The following is a 20,740-nucleotide window of genomic DNA, read 5'->3' on the forward strand; positions in this document are numbered from 1 at the left end:
CCAGCAATGCAAACCTAACTGTAGCAATAGCTATCTTCCCAGACCCTCATAAGTAGTTCTTTTCCTTTCTGTTTTGTCTTTTGATTTTGTCTGATTAATCCCATCATAAGAAATTCATAGTTGGGGCTGGAGAGATGGATTAGCGGTTAAGGCATTTGCCTGCAAAGCCAAAGGATCCTGGTTTGATTCTCCAGGGCTCACATAAGCCAGATGCACAAGGGGGTGCATGCATCTGGAGTTCATTTGCAGTGGCTGGACGCCCTGGCGTGCCCATTCTCTCTTTCTCTTTGCCTTTTTTTCTCTCTCTCAAATAAATAAATAAATAAAATATATAAAAAAAAGTAATTCGTACTTGTAGACCAAAAGAACAAGAAAGTTGGGGAGGTAATATGATGGAGAATGGAATTTCAAATGGGAAAGTGCGGGAGGAGGGGCTATTATCATGGGATTTTTTTATAATCATGGAAAATGTTAATAAAAATTGTGAAAAGATAAATAAAATAAAATAAAATAAAAAAGAACAAGAAAGTTGTATTCATGACCTCAATTATTTTCATACTGGCAGTAAAGTAAAAGGACAATGGCTTACAGATGACACACTGGGATTTATTTTTCCTTGTTTTGAAGCAGGATCTCACTCTGTAGCCCAGAATGACCTACAACTCAAGACAATCCTCCTACCTCAGCCTCCCAAGAATTAGAATTAAAGATGTGGCCCACCATATCTGGCTTCATAAAGAAGTTTTTACTGGTTTGTGGGAAGATTTAATGTTTTAAAACTTGGACTCAGCCAGGTGTGGTGGTGCATACCTTTAATCCCAGCACTTGGGAGCCAGAGGTAGGAGGATCACAGTGAGTTCAAGACTACCCTGAGACTACATAGTGAATGATCAGCCTGGGCCAGAGTGAGACCGTACCATGAAAATTAAAAAACAAAAACAAAAAACTATCTTTTACTGACTTTCTTTAGTGCCATAGAGTTACTGGTTTAACATCAATATAAGTTGTTTGGTGCTCCCATGTGGGATAAAGGATAGGATAAATACAGAAAGGATCTCAAAATTCTAAAAACAGTGGCTAGAGAGATGGCTCAGAGCCAAAGACACTTGCTTGCCACCCTGGGCTCAATTCCCTAGTCACCCACTTGATAAGCATTTGTTTGCAGTAGCAGGAGATCCTGGAATGGCCATACACACAGACAATTTTTTAATGCTGCAAGCAAAATCAAGTAAAGAAAATGAAGGATGAAGTGTAGTAATAAGAAACAAGGAAGCCAGGTGTGGTGGCACATGCCTTTAATCTCAGCACTTGGAAGGCAGAAGTAGGAAGATTGCCATGAGTTCAAGGCCACACTGAGACTACATAGTGAATTCCAGGTCAGCCTGGGCTAGAGTGAGACCCTACCTCAAAAAAAAAAAAAAAAAGAAAAAAGGAGAAAGAAAGAAAAATGAAAAAAGAAATAATGACCTGCCAGGCCTAGTGACACACACCTTTAATCCCAGCTATCAGGAGGCAGAAGTAGGAGGATTGTTGTGAGTTCAAGGCTGAACTCACCTGGGACCACAAAGTGAGTTTTGGGTCAGCCTGAGTTATACCCTATTTTGAACCCCCCTAAAAAAGGGGGGAAGGGAGAGATAGCCCAGAAGTTAAGGTGCTTGTCTGCAAAGCCTAACAACCTGGGTTCAATTCCCAAGTACTGATCTAAAGTCAGATGCAAAGTGGCACATGTAAGGTTTGGGAGTGACCAAGACCATGCAAATCAATCTGAGGCAAAGATGAAAGCTTTTATTTGGGAAAAGCATGAGTTGCCAGGATTGACTAACAAGAGAGGAGCACAGCTGACCTGAATTTTCAGATAATGGGCTTTATAGTGCTTCTTCAGTTGGGGGAAGGTGAGGAAGGGAAAAGTTGAACAAAAAAAGGTTGTTTTTTTTTTTTTTTTTTTTTGAGGTAGGGTCTAACTCTTGTCCAGGCTGACCTGGAATTAACTATGTAGTCTCACGATGGCCTCGAACTCACAGCAATCCTCCTACCTCTGCCTCCCGAGTGCTGGGATTAAAGGTGTGCGCCACCACTTTAGGGGTGATCTAAGATAGCCAGGGTGTGACATCAGAACAGTGACCAGGTAACTTACAAGATGAGGGGGAAGGAAATCATGACCTGGGGACATTGTTAGGCAAGGAAAGGATAAAAGCTTGGCAGTTTCTTGTGTAATGTGGATAATTCACTTCCTTATGTCTCCATCCTACTGTCCTTAGTGACTCCATTTTGGGAGCCCATCCTGACCTAACATTCCAGCCTTTTGTTAATGATAAAGAGATGGAGGTTAATTTTTACATGTTGACTATAGGGGTGGATGAGTTCTTATCAGAGAGGCTGGATAATGCAGTTGATGGATCTCCCTTCAGGGCAGGTGATGAGGAGGCAGTTCCATGATTGCTAGAAGTGGAAGAGTGGTGAGATCAATGCACCAGTGTAGCATGCTGTTATGACTTGGTCCTGAATGAAACAGAGACTTCTCTTCTCTTGTACCATTGAGCTGTATTGAGCTGGCTTCAGGGTAGTCGCTGGCAACATCTGTTATAGAGAAAGTGAGGGAAATAGGCTCTGTGCACCCCATGAGAGGAAAGAAGGAAGAATTAATTTGTTTGTTACCCTGGTCAACAGCTACAACATCAAAATGCCCAGGCACAAAGGGAGGATGAGCACTCAGAGGTGAGGGATAAGAGGGCTTGGGGCAAAAGACAGGGGGCAGATGGGCATCAGTATATTCAAGAGGAACATTTTGGGATCAAGGAAAGAGTAGGGACATGAGAGAGTTTAGGTTTGAGAGTGCCCCTTGTGGTGGCAGTGTACTTATCCCTGGATGAAGTTGGGTAAGGGCTAAGGAAGGAGAGGCCCAAGGAATAGTTCTGATTCTGGCTAAGGCAAGTGGGAGGAGCTGGGGCCAGAGTAGGTGACATTCAGAAGTAATCAGCGACAGGTGGAGGCAGAAGGCATGAGTTAATGTTCGAGTTTAGTATTGTAAGCCAGCATCAGAGAGGGAAGCATATTAGTCTGAATCTTTGTTTATATCATAGTTATATTTTTCTTACTGGGTGATTAAGACCATGTAGGTTGCCAGAATTAACTATATATTTTGGAGGTCGATAATGGTGCTGTAGGAGAGATTTTAAGGGATCTGTGAGTTCTATGACTCTCAGCATTGTCATTTGCTAGGATAAGTCAAGGCCATGCTGACCAAGTGGTCCTCCCTCTTTTGGGAAGCCTGGAGGACTGATTTATCTCTGATGTGACTCTTCTGTTGCATATATACTGGCTTGGAATTCATTTCTGGGTCTCCACATCCTCTCTGATCAAGAAGACAGGTAACTTACCAGAGGCTACAAGTTAGCAAGTGTCCCATCATCTCCTGTGGCCTTTTGACCTGGGAGCAGGAACCAAAATACTGGTTATTCTTTTAATTCCAATGTTTCCAGTTGATTTTGGCTTTTCCATATGATTATCAATCACTCAGAGACTATACATATCTGATTAGCAAAGCAGATTAGTTAAAAGGGTACAGAACATATCTGGTTAGCAAAGCAGGTCTGGTTTAAAATCATTCTGATTAATATTTAAATTTAGTTGTCAGGTGACAATCTAAGCTATATCTGGGACATAGAAAGCATACACATTCTATCTTTTAAGTATCTGTCAGTTATAAGTATAGACAGAACATTTTAGTAGCCCTGAAAACAATATTTTACCAATTTAAGTCAGTTGATTTAATCTAGAAATTGTATGCCAGGAAAAAGACAAGACAGTAGAAAAACTTGGCATGTATGTTTGAAAACTTCTTTGGCTAGTCCGTATACCAATGTAAGTACCAATTACCCCCCCCCCTCAAATGGAAGCAAAACAGCTATTTAAAAGATTATTTTTTAGGGCAGAAAACATGTCTTAAGCATCAATATCTCTAAAAGCAATGAACTTAAGATACCAGAAATCAGACAATTGATTAAGTGAAACCTTGACAGAGACTGATTATACATATCTCATGAATAAAATAAAAGTGGTCATTGCTGAGTTAAGCAAGCCTGACTTTAACATACATTAGAGACAATATGACAGACACAAAGTAATTTCTTAAATATGTACCTCTTACCATAGAACAATTATAAGGCTTAACTAAATAAAATTTTAAGACTGTTATAGGAAGCTCAGACAAACTATATTAACATTGTGGATTTCCCTAAATACAATGGATTTCCCTAAAACATGGGGAGCTTCCTCAGTTTTCCTAAGAACAAGGTAACAATAAGTCACTTTTTATAAGACTTATATTACAACACCAGTAATAATCATTCAGCAAAACTAGCATGAATAAGACATAACCATCTTAAAATTATAGAGTTTTAGCAAGGCATGGTGATGTATGCTTATTGACAGCCAAACATCCTGGACTTTGTATAAACCAAATTACAATATTCTGATATCTGGAAAAGTCTGATATTAACAAAAAGTAGAGTTTACCTATTTAAGGCGCATGAGGCTACAAAGAAAAAACTATGAACAAAAGATCTGTTAACAGAATTGAAAATAAGCAAGAAATCTATATTATGTAGTAACATTGTTGGCTTAAATATGAAGACATAAAAAATTTTACAATTTTTAAAGCTTATCATAATTGGGATATTTTATATAATATTCGTGTATATATATATGTGTGTGTGTGTGTGTGTGTGTGTGTGTGTGTGTATTATTTTTTAAATGAGGAGATTTATCACTTTTTAAAGCTAAATAAGAGGACTTCTGGTCAAGATGGCGGCATAGGAACCACACCAAAGCAGCCTAGGGAAGAAAAAACCAAAACAAAACCCAACAAATACACTCTTCTAGATGGCTTAGCGGTTAAGGTGTTTGCCTGCAAAGCCAAAGGACCTTGGTTCAATTCCCCAGGACCCACGTAAGCCAGATGCGCAAAAGGGTGCACGCATCTGGAGTTCGTTTGCAGTGGCTGGAGGCCTTGGAGCGCCCGTTCTCTCTCTCTCTCTCGTTCTCTCTCTCTCAAATAAATAAATATATTTTTTTAAAAATACACTCTTATACTAAAAAGGGAAGGTGTATCATAAATTATCAACCACAGCAGATAAATAGGAGAGACTCAGAGTGTCTAGAGCCCACAGAAGCAGGCAGAAGTGGCTCCAGTGACTGCGGCACTGGGTCTATGTGGCCATAGCTGCCAGGCTCAGCCTGAACTGCAAGAAAAGCCAGGTAAAATTTTCTACTCACACTGGCCTCCTCACAAACTCAAGAAACGTGGAAGGGATGACAGCAGGGACCAACAGAGAGGCTCATGAGGAAGAGGATCTAGAGGACCAACAGAACTTCAGACACCATCCACAGCCTCCCCTCCCTTACTGCTAGCACAAGCAGCAGCAAGCACCAGAGACCTGGGGAAGGGAGCTCACCTACACAGCACTGTGCACAGGTGATCAGAGCAGTGACCCAGCCAGCCAACCTGAGCCCACAGCACAGCAAAGAGAGACCCAAGCAGGCATGCAGCATAATTGAGACCAAAGCCATCCCAAAAGGCAACTGGGATTTCACCAGTTCAGTACCTGCCAAATAAGCCTGGTATATGGGCTTCCATTGGAAATGTTGATTGGACCTTCCATGTCAGGGTAAAATATATGTTAAATCTGATGGATGAGCTGAAAACCTCCTCCATGTAGACCAGCTGACAGAAAGCTGAAAAAACCTATACTGCATGCAGTTCAATGGGAGAGAGAGAGAAATCACCAGTGGAGATACTCAACAGTGGACACTGCAAGCCTTAAATTTGGCCAGCATGACCAAATGGAGCCAATGGGTGAAATAGTGGCATGTCTGTTATGGGGAAATCAGCTGCTCTCTAATTGGACTGGAGGCCCTCTCCATGGGAAGGAATACATCCCTGATACTGAAAACCTACAACAGGGGTAGTCATGAGCCCTAGGGGTGTAATGTCTGCTACTGTCTGGCTAAATCTATATACTATGTTCATCAAACTGCCCAGTAAGCACTTCTGTTAATGTTTATACCCATATATTAATGCTATTCTCACTTTTGGTCAGAGAAGCTTCTGTTTTCAGATGGCAATGACCTTGGAATGACTCAGAAGGCACCATGGGGCTGAGAAGTGACAGAGGAGTGCTCAGTACTAAAATATCTCTACCACACCTTCCAAGGCTCAGGGTCCATTGCAGAATAGGTGGCAGAAAGAATGTAAGAGCCAAAGGAAGGGTAGGACTCCTTACAACATCCTCCAGACACCAAATGGCCTGGATATTGTTTACAATTATGGACATTGCCGATTAAAACATTAAATTCAAAAAAGCTAAATAAGATGATGCCTACCCAGTTTACAAATCAGTATCTGAAATTAATTCAACTATATCTCACATACCCAAAAAATAGATGAACTGAACTAAACTGCTATAATCTAATGAAAAAAGGAGACAAGTCCCATGGAAAAAAGAGGGAATGGGTATGCCAGAGCCATTTGCCACTGCAAACAATTTCCAAATACATGTTCCACTATGTGCATCTGGCTTTGTAAACAAGCACCTTTAACTTCTGAGCCTAAAGGGAATATTTTTAAGCCCCTCCAAATCAATTTTATAGAACTATATTGAATTCCAAGTATACGCAAAATTTCATGACACAATCTGTAACTATTTGAACCTTAACTGACTCTATTATTCTGCCTGTGGTACTTAGGTAAACCTGTTCAGTAGTGACGTAAATTAAATTTAAAGTTTTAAGACTGATTGTTGGAGAAATTGAGGAATTACATCTTAAATCACAATATAACTTCATTTAGATTTATTTTTTTACTGCTCACCATGAAGTAAATAGTTTTCAAGTGTAAGATAGATAAATACTATTCAGTGTCTCCAACTGTGGTTTATTTACCTTATAAAATAGGGAGGAAAAGAGTTAATAATTCCTCTGTGAGATTTTTTTTGATGCAGGGTTTTAGATATAATAACCTTAGGAGATAATTAAATATTAATGAGTGAATTTTAACCTTAAGATTTAGTTAAAAGGTTGACAAATAGAGGAACTTAGCTAACTTGGTTGGGTACTCTAAATTCAGTCTTTCATAACCATTATCATGACCAGATTAACATCAATAAATTTAAGTTTGCAGCCTGAATACCATAATAACCTGTTACCAAGCAGAGCCTTCCTTTGTTAGTCTGATGTAAGTCCTAGGCTAATAGCCATTTTATATCTCAATAGGTCCATAATCTCATCAAGTACTTTTGTCTTTAAACTTCTGTTTAAGCTTACTCATACCTTCATCTATATACTTTACTTATACCTTTATCTACATACTTTTACTCCACAATCTATGTTACCACTCTATAACAATCATGTTCATCACTTAACAACTTTTCTCTGCAGCTTTATCTTCTTGAGTCAGTTCATCTTGTAACTACCAACAAAAACTTTTATTGTCCTTACCATAAGACTTTTAATTAAAAGGCTTTTTGAAATAACCTTTTTATAAAAGAGTAGATCTGATTTGACTTATACTATTTATCCAGAATAAACACATAGATTTTATCATTTATTGATTTTGGAACTTTGTCTTTTTATAACTTTCCTGAAACGCATTTTTAAAAAAACATATGAAAGTACATTTGAGTGTTATCAGAAATTTTAGAAATATTTTTTTACAAATTCAGCATTAAGTACGTCTAAATTTAAACATTCCTGACTCTGCAAGGCAGGGAAGCTAAGAAAGCCATTTTTTTTCTTCCTAAATTCCAAGGGGAGTTTTGGACTTTCCTCAGGACTACAAAGCAGTTTTCTGATCTTGTCATTTTACAACTTTTTTTTTTTGTTTGTTTAGTTTTTTGAGGTAGGGTCTCACTCTAGCCCAGGCTGACCTGGAATTCACTATGGAATCTCAGGGTGGTCTTGAACTCACGGTGATCCTCCTACCTCTGCCTCCCGAGTGCTGGGATTAAAGGTGTGTGCCACCATGCCCGGCTCATTTTACAACTTTTTAAAAAAAATTTATTAACATTTTCCATGATTATAAAAAAATATCCCATGGTAATTCCCTCCCCCCACACACACTTTCCCCTTTGAAATTCCATTCTCCATCATATTACCTCCCCATCTCAATCATTGTACTTACATACATGCAATATCAACCTATTAAGTACCCTCCTCCCTTCCCTTGTCTTCCCTTTATATCTCCTTTTTAACTTACTGACCTCTGCTACTAAGTATTTTCCTTCTCACGCAGAACATTTTACAACTTTTTAAGTGTAGGAGAACTGTGTAATTTTTCTTGTCTATGATCTTAATTACTTTCAGTGTTCCTTTTGGGGGATACTCAACAGTAAAAGTTGGTCATGCCGTGTAGTACAGTGGGATGGGCGATTTCTTGAGGAATGTGAATAATTCACTTCCTTATGTCATGTCGCTATCCTGCTGTCCTTGGTGACACCATTTTGGGAGCCCATCCCAACCCAACAGCACTTCCATCTGGAGTTCGTTTACAGTGGTTAGAGGCACTGATGTGCCCACTCTCTCTCTCTCCTTTCTCTCTCTCTCTCTCCCTCTCCCTCTTTCTCTCTCTCTCTGATTGCAAATAAACAGAATAAAGTAAACAACAAAATCCCACCCCACCACCCCCCCAAAAAAGCCAGGCATGATGGCACATGCCTTCAATTCCAGCATTCAGGAGGCAGAGGTAGGAGGATTACTGTGAGTTCAAGGCCAGTCTGAGACTACATAAGTGAATTCCAGGTCAGCCTGGACTGGCATGAGACCTTACCTTGAAAATCTGAAAGGAAAAATAAGAAAGGGAAGAAAGGAAGAAAGGGAGAAATGGAGGAAGGAAGGAAGGAAGGAGAAAAGAGGTGGGCATGTGGCACATGCCTTTAATCCCAGCACTTGAGAGGCAGAGGTAGGAGGATCACTGTTTGAGGCCACATAATGAATTCCAGGTCAGCCTGGGCTAGAGTGAAATCCTATCTTGAAAAACTATAAAAAGCAAGCAAGGAAGGAAGAAAGACAGAAAGAGAGAAAATATTAGGGGAAGCAGTTAAAGGTGCTTGTAGCCAGGTGTGGTTTCACACACCTTTAGTTCTAGCACTTAAGAGGCTGAGGTAGGAGAATCACCATGAGTTCAAGGGCAGTTCGGGGTCAGGTCAGAATGAGATAGAGTGAGATGAGACTCTCTCTCAAAAAGACAAAAAGGTGCTTGCTAGCCCAGGTTCAACTCCTCAACATGTATATAAAACCAGATAGATGAAAAATGACACATGCATGTAGCATATGTTTATGTTTTCTTTTCTTCTTTCTTTTTCTTTTCTTTTCTTTTCTTTTTTTTTTTTCTTTTGTAGGGTCTCACTCTAGCCCAAGCTGACCTGGAATTCACTATGTAATCTCAGGGTGGCCTTGAACTCACAGCAATCCTCCTACCTCTACCTCCTGAGTGCTGGGATTAAAGGTGTGTGCCACCATGCCAGGCTGTAGCATATGTTTTCAATGGCAAGAGACCTTGGTACACACACAGACCATATATGCAATGTTGTCATGTTTTGTTTTTCAAGGCAGGGTCTCGCTGGAGCCCAGGATTGTGGAGAGCTGCGATGTGCCGTGCCCTAAAGGTGGCATCGGCTTCCGCCTTCCGCTAGCCCAATAGCGAGCGCTCTCTGGAATAAACAAGTCCTTATTTGGCTGAGGCTGCTTAACTAATTCTGCTTCCTTAATCGTGGACCTATCTGCATGGGCCACATGGCTCACTAGGATTGGCTAGCGCAAGACTACTTAGCTTGTAGGTCGGCTATCCCCGGGGTCAGAAGATTGTTCAAGGTTCCTGAATAAACTGCTTAAAGAAGAGCTCTCGGGTCGCGTCATTCTTGCTGGTCGAGGTGGTCGCGACACAGGATGACCTGGAATTCACTATATGGTCTCAGGCTAGCCTCAAACTCACAGCAATCCTCCTACCTCTGCCTACAAAGTGCTGGGATTAAAAGTGTGTGCCACCATGCCCAGCTCAAAATGTGAGTGTGTGTGTGTGTGTGTGTGTGTGTGTGTGTGTGTGTGTTAACAAAACAATTTTAGAGACGGGGGAGATGGCTCAGCCATTATAGATATTTGCTTGCAAGCCTGCAGAACCAAGTTCAATCCTCAGCATCCATGGGAATCTGATATAAAGTGGTGTACTTGTCTGTAATCCCAACTCAAAGAATCCAGAAACTCACCAGCAGAAGAAGCAAGAGAGACCCTGCCTCAAAAGAAAGTGGAAGTAGGTGAAAAACACCCCAGTGTTGTTTGCTGACCTCCCCACATTTACTGTAGTGTGTCCATACCCATATACACACATATCTATATATATATATATATACACAAAACAGAAATAACAAAAACAGAAAAAGCTGGGCACGATGGTGCCTTTCATTCCAACATTGAAGAGACAGAAGTAGGAGGATCATTGTGAGTTCAAAGCCAGCCTGATACTACAGTTAATTCCAGGTCAGCCTGGGCTAGAGCAAGACTCTACCTTGAAAAACAAGCAAAACAAAACAAAACAAAAAACAGGTGGAGAACAGTTGAAAGACACCTGACACAAACCTTTGGCCTCCACTTGCAAGGACACACATGTGCACATGCATCCACACATATAACAAATAAGCATATGAACACCACACACACAAAAAGGAAAAGAACACTTTTAGGGACTGGGAATGTAAGTCAATTGGTAGAATGTTTGCCTAGCAAGTACAAAGTCCTGGATTTGATCGCAATATTGTATTGTTTAGGTATGATGGTACAACACTCAGGGAGTGTATAGGCAGGAAAATCAGAAGTTCATGGTCATTTTTGGCTAAATAGTGAGTGTGAGACAAGCCTGGACTACACGAGAACTTGCCTTAAAGAAAAGCATTTTTCTTCCTTCCTTCCTTTCTCCCTTTCTTTCTTTCCTTTTTGAGGTAGGGTCTCACTTCACTATGGAGTCTCAGGATGGCCTCAAACTCACAGCGATCCTCCTACCTCTGCCTCCCAAGTGCTGGGAATAAAGGCGTGCACCACCACTCCCAGCTAGCAGCTGCTGCTGCTTCTTCTTCTTTTTAATGTTGTTGTTTGTTTGTTTGTTTGTTTGTTTCACTTTCAATAAATCATGATAATTCTCTCCCCTCTGTCACTTTCCTCTTCACAAATCCACTCTCTATCATATCCCCTCCCCACTTTCCCCTTACAACTACACTCTCTGTTATACCCCTACCCCCCTCAATCAGTTTATCTTTTATTTTGATGTCATCATCTTTTCCTCCTATTATGAGGATCCTGTGTAGGTAGTACCAGGCACTGAGAGACCATGGATATCCAGGCCATTTTGTGTCTGGAAGATTGCATCATAAGTGGTTCTACTCTTCCTTTGGCTCTTATGTTCTTTCTACCACCTCTTCCACAATGGACCCTGAGCCTTGGCAGGTGTGATAGAGATGTTTCAGTGCTAAGCACTCCTCTGTCACTTCTCAGCACTATTGTGCCCCCCCTGTTTTTTTTTTTTTGTTGTTGTTGTTTTTGGTTTTCTGAGGTAGGGTCTCCCTCTAACCCAGGCTGACCTGGAATTTACTAGGTAGTCTCAGGGTGGCCTCAAACTCATGCTGATCCTCCTATTCCTGCCTCCAAAATTCTGGGATTAAAGCCGTGGGCACCATGCCCAGCTATGGTGCCTTTTGAGTCATCTCAGAGGTCACTGCCATCTGAAAAGAGAAGCTTCTCTAACCAAAAGTGAGAGCAGCATTAACATATGGGTATGACTGCTAAGTAAAGTAAGCATAATATATGCATTTAGCCAGACAACAGCACGCATTACTCCCCTAGGTCTCATGACCTCCCCTGCCATAGGCTTTTGACTAGGTTTTCAGTACCAGATATGAATTTCCTCCTGTGCAGTGGGTCTTCAGTCTAATTAGACAGCGGTTGGTTTCTCCCATAACAGACATGCCACTATTGCACCCATTGGGTCCTTTGGCTTGGCTGGCCAGACTTAAGGCTTGCAGTGTCCACTGTTGTTTAGCACTGCTAGTGACTTCTCTCTCCAATAGGGCTGCATGTAGTGTACCTTTTTCCAGATTTCCGTCAGCTGGTCTACATGGAGGAGGTTTTCAGTCCAAGCTTCTTTTTTAAATATTTCATTTATTTATTTGAGAGAGAGAATGGGTATGCCAGGGTCTTTGGCCACTGCAAACAAACTCCAGACACATGCGCCACCTTGTGCATTTGGCTCATGTGGGTCTGGGAATTGAACCTGGAACCTTTAGCTTCGCAAGGAAGCACCATAAACACTAAGTCATCTCTCCAGTCCAAGCTTTTTTTTTTGTTTGTTTTTGTTTTTGTTTTTGTTTTTTCAAGGTAGGGTCTCACTCTAGCCCAGGCTAACTTGGAATTCACTATGTACTCAGAGGTTGGCCTTGAACTCACTGTAACTCTCCTACCTCTACCCCCTGAGTGCTGGGATTAAAGGCATGCACCACCACACCCAGCCCCATGCTTTTTATTTATTTTATCTTATTTTATTTTATTTTATTTTATTTTATTTTATTTTTGAGGCAGGATTTCACTCTATCTCAGGCTGGCCTCCAACTAATGTTGATCCTTCTGCTTTACCCTCCTCAGGTGTTGGGATTAACCATATAAATCATCATGCCCAGGAGGAGACATTTTTATAATAAAACTTCAGGAAAACAGGCATGGCTATAGATAAAGAAGCTTAATAAAAAGGGGCAATGCAAGTTGAGAAGTTCGGTGTAGTGGTGCATGTCTGCAATCATAGTTCTCAGTTGGCTGAGGCATGAGGATTAGGAGTTTGAGGCCAACTTGGAGCATATAGCCTATCAAGAAAGAAAAGAAAGCCGGGTGTGGTGTGGCATGCCTTTAATCTCAGCACTCAGGAGGCAAAGGTAGGTTCCCACTTCTGGAACTCAGAGGGCTTCCTAAATATGATTTGGCTAGAAACCTGAAGTTGAGTTTTCATAATTCAAGAGTTGTAACCAGCTACACATGGTGACACATGTCTGTAATTCCATCTTGGAAGGCTGAGGCAGCAGGATTACCAGGAATTTGGAGCTAGCCAGGGATATACAATTATTCCAGGCCAGGGCTAGAAAGATGGCTTAGCAATTAAGGTCCTTTCTTGCAAAGCCTGGTGGCTTGGGTTCAAGTCCCCAGTGCCCATGCAAAGCCAGATGCACAAAGTGACATATGCATCTGGAGTTCATTTGTAGTGGCAAGAAGCTTGGCATGCCCATATTCATTCTCTCTCCCTCCTTCTCTTCCCCCTGCTTGCAAATAAATAAATATTTTAAAAAATGACATCTGAGGAAATGGCTCAGTGGATAAAATACTTGTAAAAGCATAAAAACCTGAATTTGGATCCCCAGCAGCCACATAGAAGCTGGACATTGCCACAAGTACATGTAACCCAGTGCTGGGGAAGCAGGGACAGGAGCATCCCTTGGGCTTTCTGGCTAGTTATTCTAGTTGAATTGGTAAGCTGTAGGTTCACTGAGAGGTCATATCTCAGAAATAAGGTGGAGGGCTGGACAGATGGCTTAACAGTTGAGGTGCTTGCCTGAGAAGCTTAAAGACCCAGGTTCAATTCCCCAGTACCCATGTAAGCCAAATGCACATGGTGGCACAGGTGTCTGAAGTTCATTTGTAGTGGCTAGAGGTCCTAGTGCATCCATTCTCTCTTTCTCTCTCTCATAAATAAATAAAAACACAAGAAAGGTAAAAGGCTGGGGATTATGGCCCATGCATTTAATCCCAGCACTTGGGAAGCAAAGATAGGAAGATCATTTTGAGTTCAAATCCAGCCTAAGATTAGAGTGAGTTCCAGGTCAGCCTGGGCTAGAATGAGACCCTAACACACACACACACACACACACACACACACACACACACACACACACAACACAACACATCTACACAGTGGAGTTCTACTCAGTAGTAAAGAAAAATCAAATTATAAAATTTGCAGGAAAATAGTGAGGTAACCCAGGCCCAGAAAGCCAAATGTCACATGTTCTCTCTCATATGTGGGTTCTAACTACAAATGATTGGACTTCTATGTGAGTAGGAATAAAACACAGTAGCGGAGGCCAGTAAGCTAGAAAGAGGGTATAAAGGGAATAGAAATGGAGAGTGAGGAGGACCTAATAGGATAATATTGTATACATGTAAATAGAAGAACAGATTAATGGGGGTGAAAAGGCCTAAGTGAGGTCAGGGGAAGAGATTGAATAAAGGAAAAGTGGATGGAGGGCTAATCAAAATTTAAGAGGATGTAAATAAGTTATATGGAAACCTACATTTTTGGACAATGGAACACTCAGAAGCCATAGACTGTTACTAGAAAAATTTTAGTACCAGGTATGGGATACCTTCCAGTGAGTTGTTGGCCAGGGAAGTCACAATACACCCAAAATATTATAGCTCATTGCCAAGGCTCTTGGTTTCCCACCAGGAATAGATGGTAGGACCCTATTGCTGAAGACTCCACATACTTGGGCTGCAAGGTAACTGAGAAGTCCTGCTGGAGCTGAGCTGAAAACCTCCTCCAGCTGACAGAAAGCTGGAAAAAGCTACACTGCATGCAGTTCGAAGGGAGAGAGAAATCACCAGTGGAGATACGCAACAGTGGACACTGCAAGCCTTAAATTTGGCCAGCCAGGCCAAATAAGCCAATGGGTGCAATAGTGGCATGTCTGTTTTGAGGGAAACCAACCACTCTCTAATTGGACTAGAGGGCCTCTCCATTGGAGGGAATACATCCCTGATACTGAAAACCTACAATGGGGTAGTCATGAGCCCTAGGATTGTAGCATATGCTGGTGTCTGGCTAAATGTATATGCTGTGTCTCACCAAACTGCCCAGTAAGCACTTTTCTTAATGTTCATATCCATATATTAATGCTACTCTCACTTTTGGTTAGAGAAGCTTCTCTTAGCTGGGCGTGGTGGTGCACACCTTTAATCCCAGCACTTGGGAGGCAGAGGTAGGAGGATTGCCATGAGTTCGAGGCCACCCTGAGACTCCATAGTGAATTCCAGGTCAGCCTGGGCTAGAGTGAGACCCTGCCTCAAAAAAAAAAAAAAAAAAAGAGAGAGAGAAAGAGAGAGAGAAGCTTCTCTTTTCAGATGGCAGTGACCTTGGGATGACTCAGAAGGCACCATGATGCTGAGAAGAAGTCACAGAGGAGTGCTCAGCACTGAAATATCTTTATCACATTTTCCAAGGCTCAGGGTCCATTGAGGAAGAGGTGCTAGAAAGAATGTAAGAGCCAAAGGAATGGCAGGACTCCTTACAACGTGCTCCTCCAGGCACAATATGGCCTGGATATCCATGACTTCACAGTGCCTGATACTACCTACACAAGACCATCATAAAAGGAGGAAAAGGTCATGACAGCAAAACAAAAGAGAGCTGGGGAGATGGCTTACCTGTTAAGGCTCTTGTCTACAAAACCAAAGGACCAAGATTTGATTTCCCAGGACGCACGTTAGCCAGATGTACAAAGTGGCACTTGCATCTGGACTTTGCAGTCACTGGAGGCCCTGGCACACCCATTCTCTAAATAAAAACTAACTAAATAAAAGAGAGACTTGAGCCGGGCATGGTGGCGCACGCCTTTAATCCCAGCACTCGGGAGGCAGAGGTAGGAGGATCGCCTTGAGTTCAAGGCCACCCTGAGACTACAGAGTTAATTCCAGGTCAGCCTGGACCAGAGTGAGACCCTACCTCGAAAAACCAAAAAAAAAAAAAGAGAGACTGATGGAGAGTGGCGCTGTGAAGAGTAATGTGGGAGGGGAGGGAATTACCATGCTTTATTGTCTATAATTATGGAAGTTGTCAAGAAAAATAAAATAAATATAAAAACACATAATAAATAAGGTGGCGAGTAACTGAGGAAGACATCCAATATTGACCTCTAGCCTACAAACGCACACACACACACACACACACACACACATGCACACACACGCACACACAAACATATATGCAGGCACATAAAAGATGAATGTAGTGGCACATGCCTATCTAATCCCAGTGCTGAAGAAGGTGGAAGCAGGAGAATCCCTGGGACTAATATAGCTCATCTAGCTGAACCAGTGATCTCTAAGTTCAATGAGAGTCTCAAAAATATTCTTGTCTGCCAGGAGTGCTGGCACACGTCTTTAATCCAAGTACTTAGGAGGTAGAGGTAGGAAGATTTCTATGAGTTCAAAGCCACCCTAAGACTACATAGTGAATTCCAGGTCAGCCTGGGTGGGAGACTCTACCTCAAAAAAAAAAAGTCATGTTATATTTCTTATATGTGAAAGTTGTCAATAAAAATTTTGAAAACTGAACAAATAAACCAGCTGGGCATGGTGGCACATGTCTTTAATCCCAGCACTTAGGAGGCAGAAGTAGGAGGATCACCATGAGTTTAAGGTCACCCTGAGACTACATAGTGAATTCCTGGTCAGCCTGGGCTAGAGAGAGACCCTATCTCAAAAAACAAACAATATTGCTGAAGACTCCACATACTTGGGCTGCAAGGCCACTGAGAAATCCTGCTGGAACTGAACTGATAACCTCCTCCATGTAGACCAGCTGACAGAAAGCTGGAAGAAGCCATTCTGCATGCACTTCAATGGGAGAAAGAGAAATCACCAATGAAGATACTCAACAGTGGACACTGCAAGCCTTATATTTGGCCAGCCAAGCCAAATGAGCCAATGGATGCAATAGTGGCATGTCTGTTATGGGGGAAAACAACTGCCCTCTAATTGGACTGGAGGCCCGCTCCATGGAAGGGAATACATCCCTGATACTGAAAACTTGAAACAGGGGTAGTCATGAGCCCTAGGGGTATAACATCTGCTGTTGTCTGGCTAAATGTATATACTATGCTTATCAAACTGCCCAATAAACACTTCTGTTAATGTTCATACCCTTATATTAATGCTACTCTCACTTTTGGCAGAGAGTCTTCTCTTTCAGATGGCAGTGACCTTGGGACAACTCAGAAGGTATCATGGTGATGGAAAGAAATGACCACAGTGCTCAGTACTGCAATATCTCTATCACACCTTCCAAGGCTCAGGGTCTAATGTGGAAGAGGTGGCGGAAAGAATGTAAGAGCCAAAGGAAGGGTAGGACTACATACAACATGCTCCCTCCAGACACAAAATGGCCTGGATATCCATGGCCTCACAGTGCCTGACATTACCTGTACAAGACCATCATGAGAGGAGGAAAAGATCGTGACATCAAAATTAAAAGAGAGACTGATTGAAATGGGGGGCGGGTATGATGGAGAATTCAAAGGGAAAAGTGGGGGAAGGGAGGGTATATCCATGGAGTATTTTCTATAATCATGGAAGTTGTTAATAAAAATCTGGAAGAAGGGCTGGAGAGATGGCTTAGCAGTTAAACACTTGCCTGTGAAACCTAAGGACCCTGGTTCGAGGCTCTGTTCTCCAGGATCCACGTTAGCCAGATGCACAAGGCGGCGCACGTGTCTGGAGTTCGTTTGCAGTGGCTGGAAGCCCTGGTGTGCCCATTCTCTCTCTCTCTTTCTCTCTCTCTCTCTGCCTCTTTCTCTGTCACTCTCAAATAAATAGAAATGAACAAAAAAAATTTAAAAATTTGGAAGAAAACAAACAAACAAATAAACCCTATGCCCATCTGACTTATCTGAGGTTCTAGACATGGAAGACAGAAAAATGGCAACTTCAGAACCCAATACCCTGCTTTAGCCTCCTGATTGGATCATTCTGGACCTCACTTTCTCTCCTGATTTATCAATTACCATCTGTATGAGTCCTTGATTGCCCTGTGACTTGCTCATCAAACCACTCACAATGCTTCTTTTTGTGTTACATCCACCTGTCCAGAGTCCTGGCTTCCCACCTTCTACTTATGGTGGAAAGGACTTTACAAGGTATGTTGAATCCACCCTGTATTTAATTGGGATTTGGATTCTGTCTCCAAATGCACATCAGCCATGAGATGAAGCCAAGGGTGATGGTGTGTACCTGTAATCAAAGAGACTTTGCAGGAGATAGCAAGGCAACACAGCAAGTTTCTGGCTTTAAAATGGGGGAGGGATGTCGAGCGTGGTGGAATACACCTTTAATCCCAGCACTTGCAAGGCAGAGGTAGGAGGATTACTGTGAGTTCAGGGTCATCTTGAAACTACATAGGGAATTCCAGGTCAGTCTGGGCTAGAGTGAGACCCTACCTCGAAAAATCAAAAAAGAAAGAAAGAAAGAAAGAGAGAGAGAGAGAGAGAGAGAGAGAAAGAAAGAAAGAAAAGGGGGGAAAAGGGGGAGGGACTAGGGGGGACTAGGGATGTAGCTCAGTTGGTAGAGTGCTTACATACGTGAAGCCCTGGGTTTGATCCCCAGCACTGCATAAACCAGGCATGATGGCACACATCTGTAGTCCCTGCACTGAGAAGGTAGAGCCAGGAGGATCAGAAGTTTAAGGCCAGTCCCTGGGGCTGTTGGCGCCGCGAGCCATGGAGCAGACGCTGCCCCCGCTGCCAGGCCCCAGCAAGCCGCATCTGGAGAAGCTGACCCTGGGCGTCACCCGCATCCTAGAGTCTTCCCCAGGTGTGACAGAGGGGACCATTACAGAAAAGCTGCCTGCTGAACGTCATATGATTTCTTCATGGGAACAAAAGAACAACTGTGTGATGCCTGACGATGTGAAGAACTTTTACATGATGACCAATGGCTTCCACATGACATGGAGTGTGAAACTAGATGACAGTGATGACCAACCAGAGAAGCCTCACTTTGACTCTCGCAGTGTGATATTTGAGTTGGATTCCTGCAGTGGGAATGGGAAGGTTTGCCTTGTCTACAAAAGTGGAAAACCAGGACTCCCGCATGACACTGAGATCTGGTTCCTGGACAGAGCATTATACTGGCATTTTCTTACAGATACTTTTACTGCCTATTACCATTTGCTCATAACCCACCTGGACCTGCCTCAGTGGCAGTATGCGTTCACCAGCTATGGCATTAGCCCACAGGCCAAGCAATGGTTCAGTATGTACAAGCCTATCACCTACAATACAAACCTGCTCACTGAAGAGACCGACTCCTTTGTGAACAAGCTGAATCCAAACAAGGTGTTTAAGAACCAAAACAAAACTCCAGACCCCAAAAAGAAAGGACCTGTACAACCTTTAGGTGGTCAGAAAGGGCCTGGATCCTCAGGTCCCTCTACCCCTAAACCTTCCTCGGGCTATGGAAACCCTTTCCATAAATGAGCATTCCTCTGCCCAGCTCTCAGCTAGCCCCACAGCAGTGATTTCCATGCACAAGCGGGCTAAGAAGTGGCCCAACCTCAGATTCTCTATGTGACTCAGCATCTTCCTGAATGACTGACATCATAGGCCTTTACTCTACTCATAGTGAGGAGTTGGAAGGGCATGGTGTGTTCTCTCTAGGAGTCTTTATCTCATGGTGGGTCGTTGCAGTGGAGAAGTTCAGATCGTAAGTGTCCATGTGAGTATATGGAGAATCGTCCTCTTCCTACACCCAGCCCTCAATTCCTCAGCAATAATTAGAGAAAGCCCCCGGAGAAACCCACACTCTAACCCATGAAACCTTAGTGGCTGCTTCATGTATGAAAAATTCATTTCCTCAGTTGCAGTGAGCACACATCAAGCATTGTCATGGCTAGTGGATTCTGGATTGGTGGGCAGGGATGGAGTTACTTCCAAACGTGTCATACTTCAGATGAGTTTATTTGCTGTTAAATCATATTGATGCGTTAACTTCATGTTTCCTGAAAACTCTTAAAGATGCAGTTTTATGTTCTTTACATCCCAGACCACAAACATTTCTTACTTGAGTCATTCATGTTTTTAATGTATTATAAAGTTCACATTCCTGATCAGTTTAAAAAAAAAAAAAAAGAAGTTTAAGGCCAGCCTAGGCTATATAGTGAATTCAGGGCCAGCTTGGGCTACATGAAACAGTGTCAAGAAGAAAAAAAGCTGGGCATGGTGGCGCACGCCTTTAATCCCAGCACTCAGGAGGCAGAGGTGGGAGGATCGCTGTGAGTTTGAGGGCACCCTGACTCTATGCAGTTAAATTCAGGTCAGCCTGAGACAGAGTGAGACCCTACCTCGAAAAACCAAAAAAAAAAAAAAAAAAAAAAACCCAAAAATAAACCCCCCCCCCCCAAAAAAACTGGCTCTTTTTCTCTTCCCTATCTCACTTTTTCATACTCCTAGTTGTGCATCCTGGAGTTACCTTGCCAGATAAATTATTTGTATCTAATTCCTCATCTTTGGGTCTGGGTTTAGAGGAGCCCAAACCATGACAACACCAGGATAGCTCATCCATCCATTATTTATTGAATTCCAACTGTTATTCCAGGCACCATTCCAAGTGCTAGGGATACATCACAGAGCAAAAGACAGAGATGATATAGGCCTTGTACTCTAGTGAACTTAGATTCTGATTTTTTGTTGTTTGTTTTGATATAGGGTCTCATGTATTCCAGTCTGGCCTTGAACTAACTATGTAAGCAAGGGTGACCTTGAATTTCTAACCCTCCTACCTTTACCTCTACCTCCCTAGTGCTGGGATACAGGCATATACCAACCTACCCAGTTTCTGAAATGCTGGGGCTAGAACCCAGGGCTTCAGGTTTTCTGGCCAAGCACTC

General features: G+C 42.4%; 1 protein-coding gene across 1 annotated transcript; it reads left to right on the forward strand.

The window, feature by feature from the left end:
• Positions 1 to 18,572: 18,572 nt before the first annotated feature.
• On the forward strand, positions 18,573 to 19,958 carry LOC101595514 (tubulin polyglutamylase complex subunit 2-like). The gene has a single exon (XM_045150491.1). It carries the CDS (start codon positions 18,573 to 18,575, stop codon positions 19,329 to 19,331), a length of 759 nt encoding a protein of 252 aa, XP_045006426.1. The 3' UTR covers positions 19,332 to 19,958.
• The last annotated feature ends 782 nt before the right edge of the window (positions 19,959 to 20,740 follow it).

The sequence above is a fragment of the Jaculus jaculus genome, chromosome 5 (assembly GCF_020740685.1).
Source record: "Jaculus jaculus isolate mJacJac1 chromosome 5, mJacJac1.mat.Y.cur, whole genome shotgun sequence".
NCBI lineage: Eukaryota > Metazoa > Chordata > Mammalia > Rodentia > Dipodidae > Jaculus > Jaculus jaculus.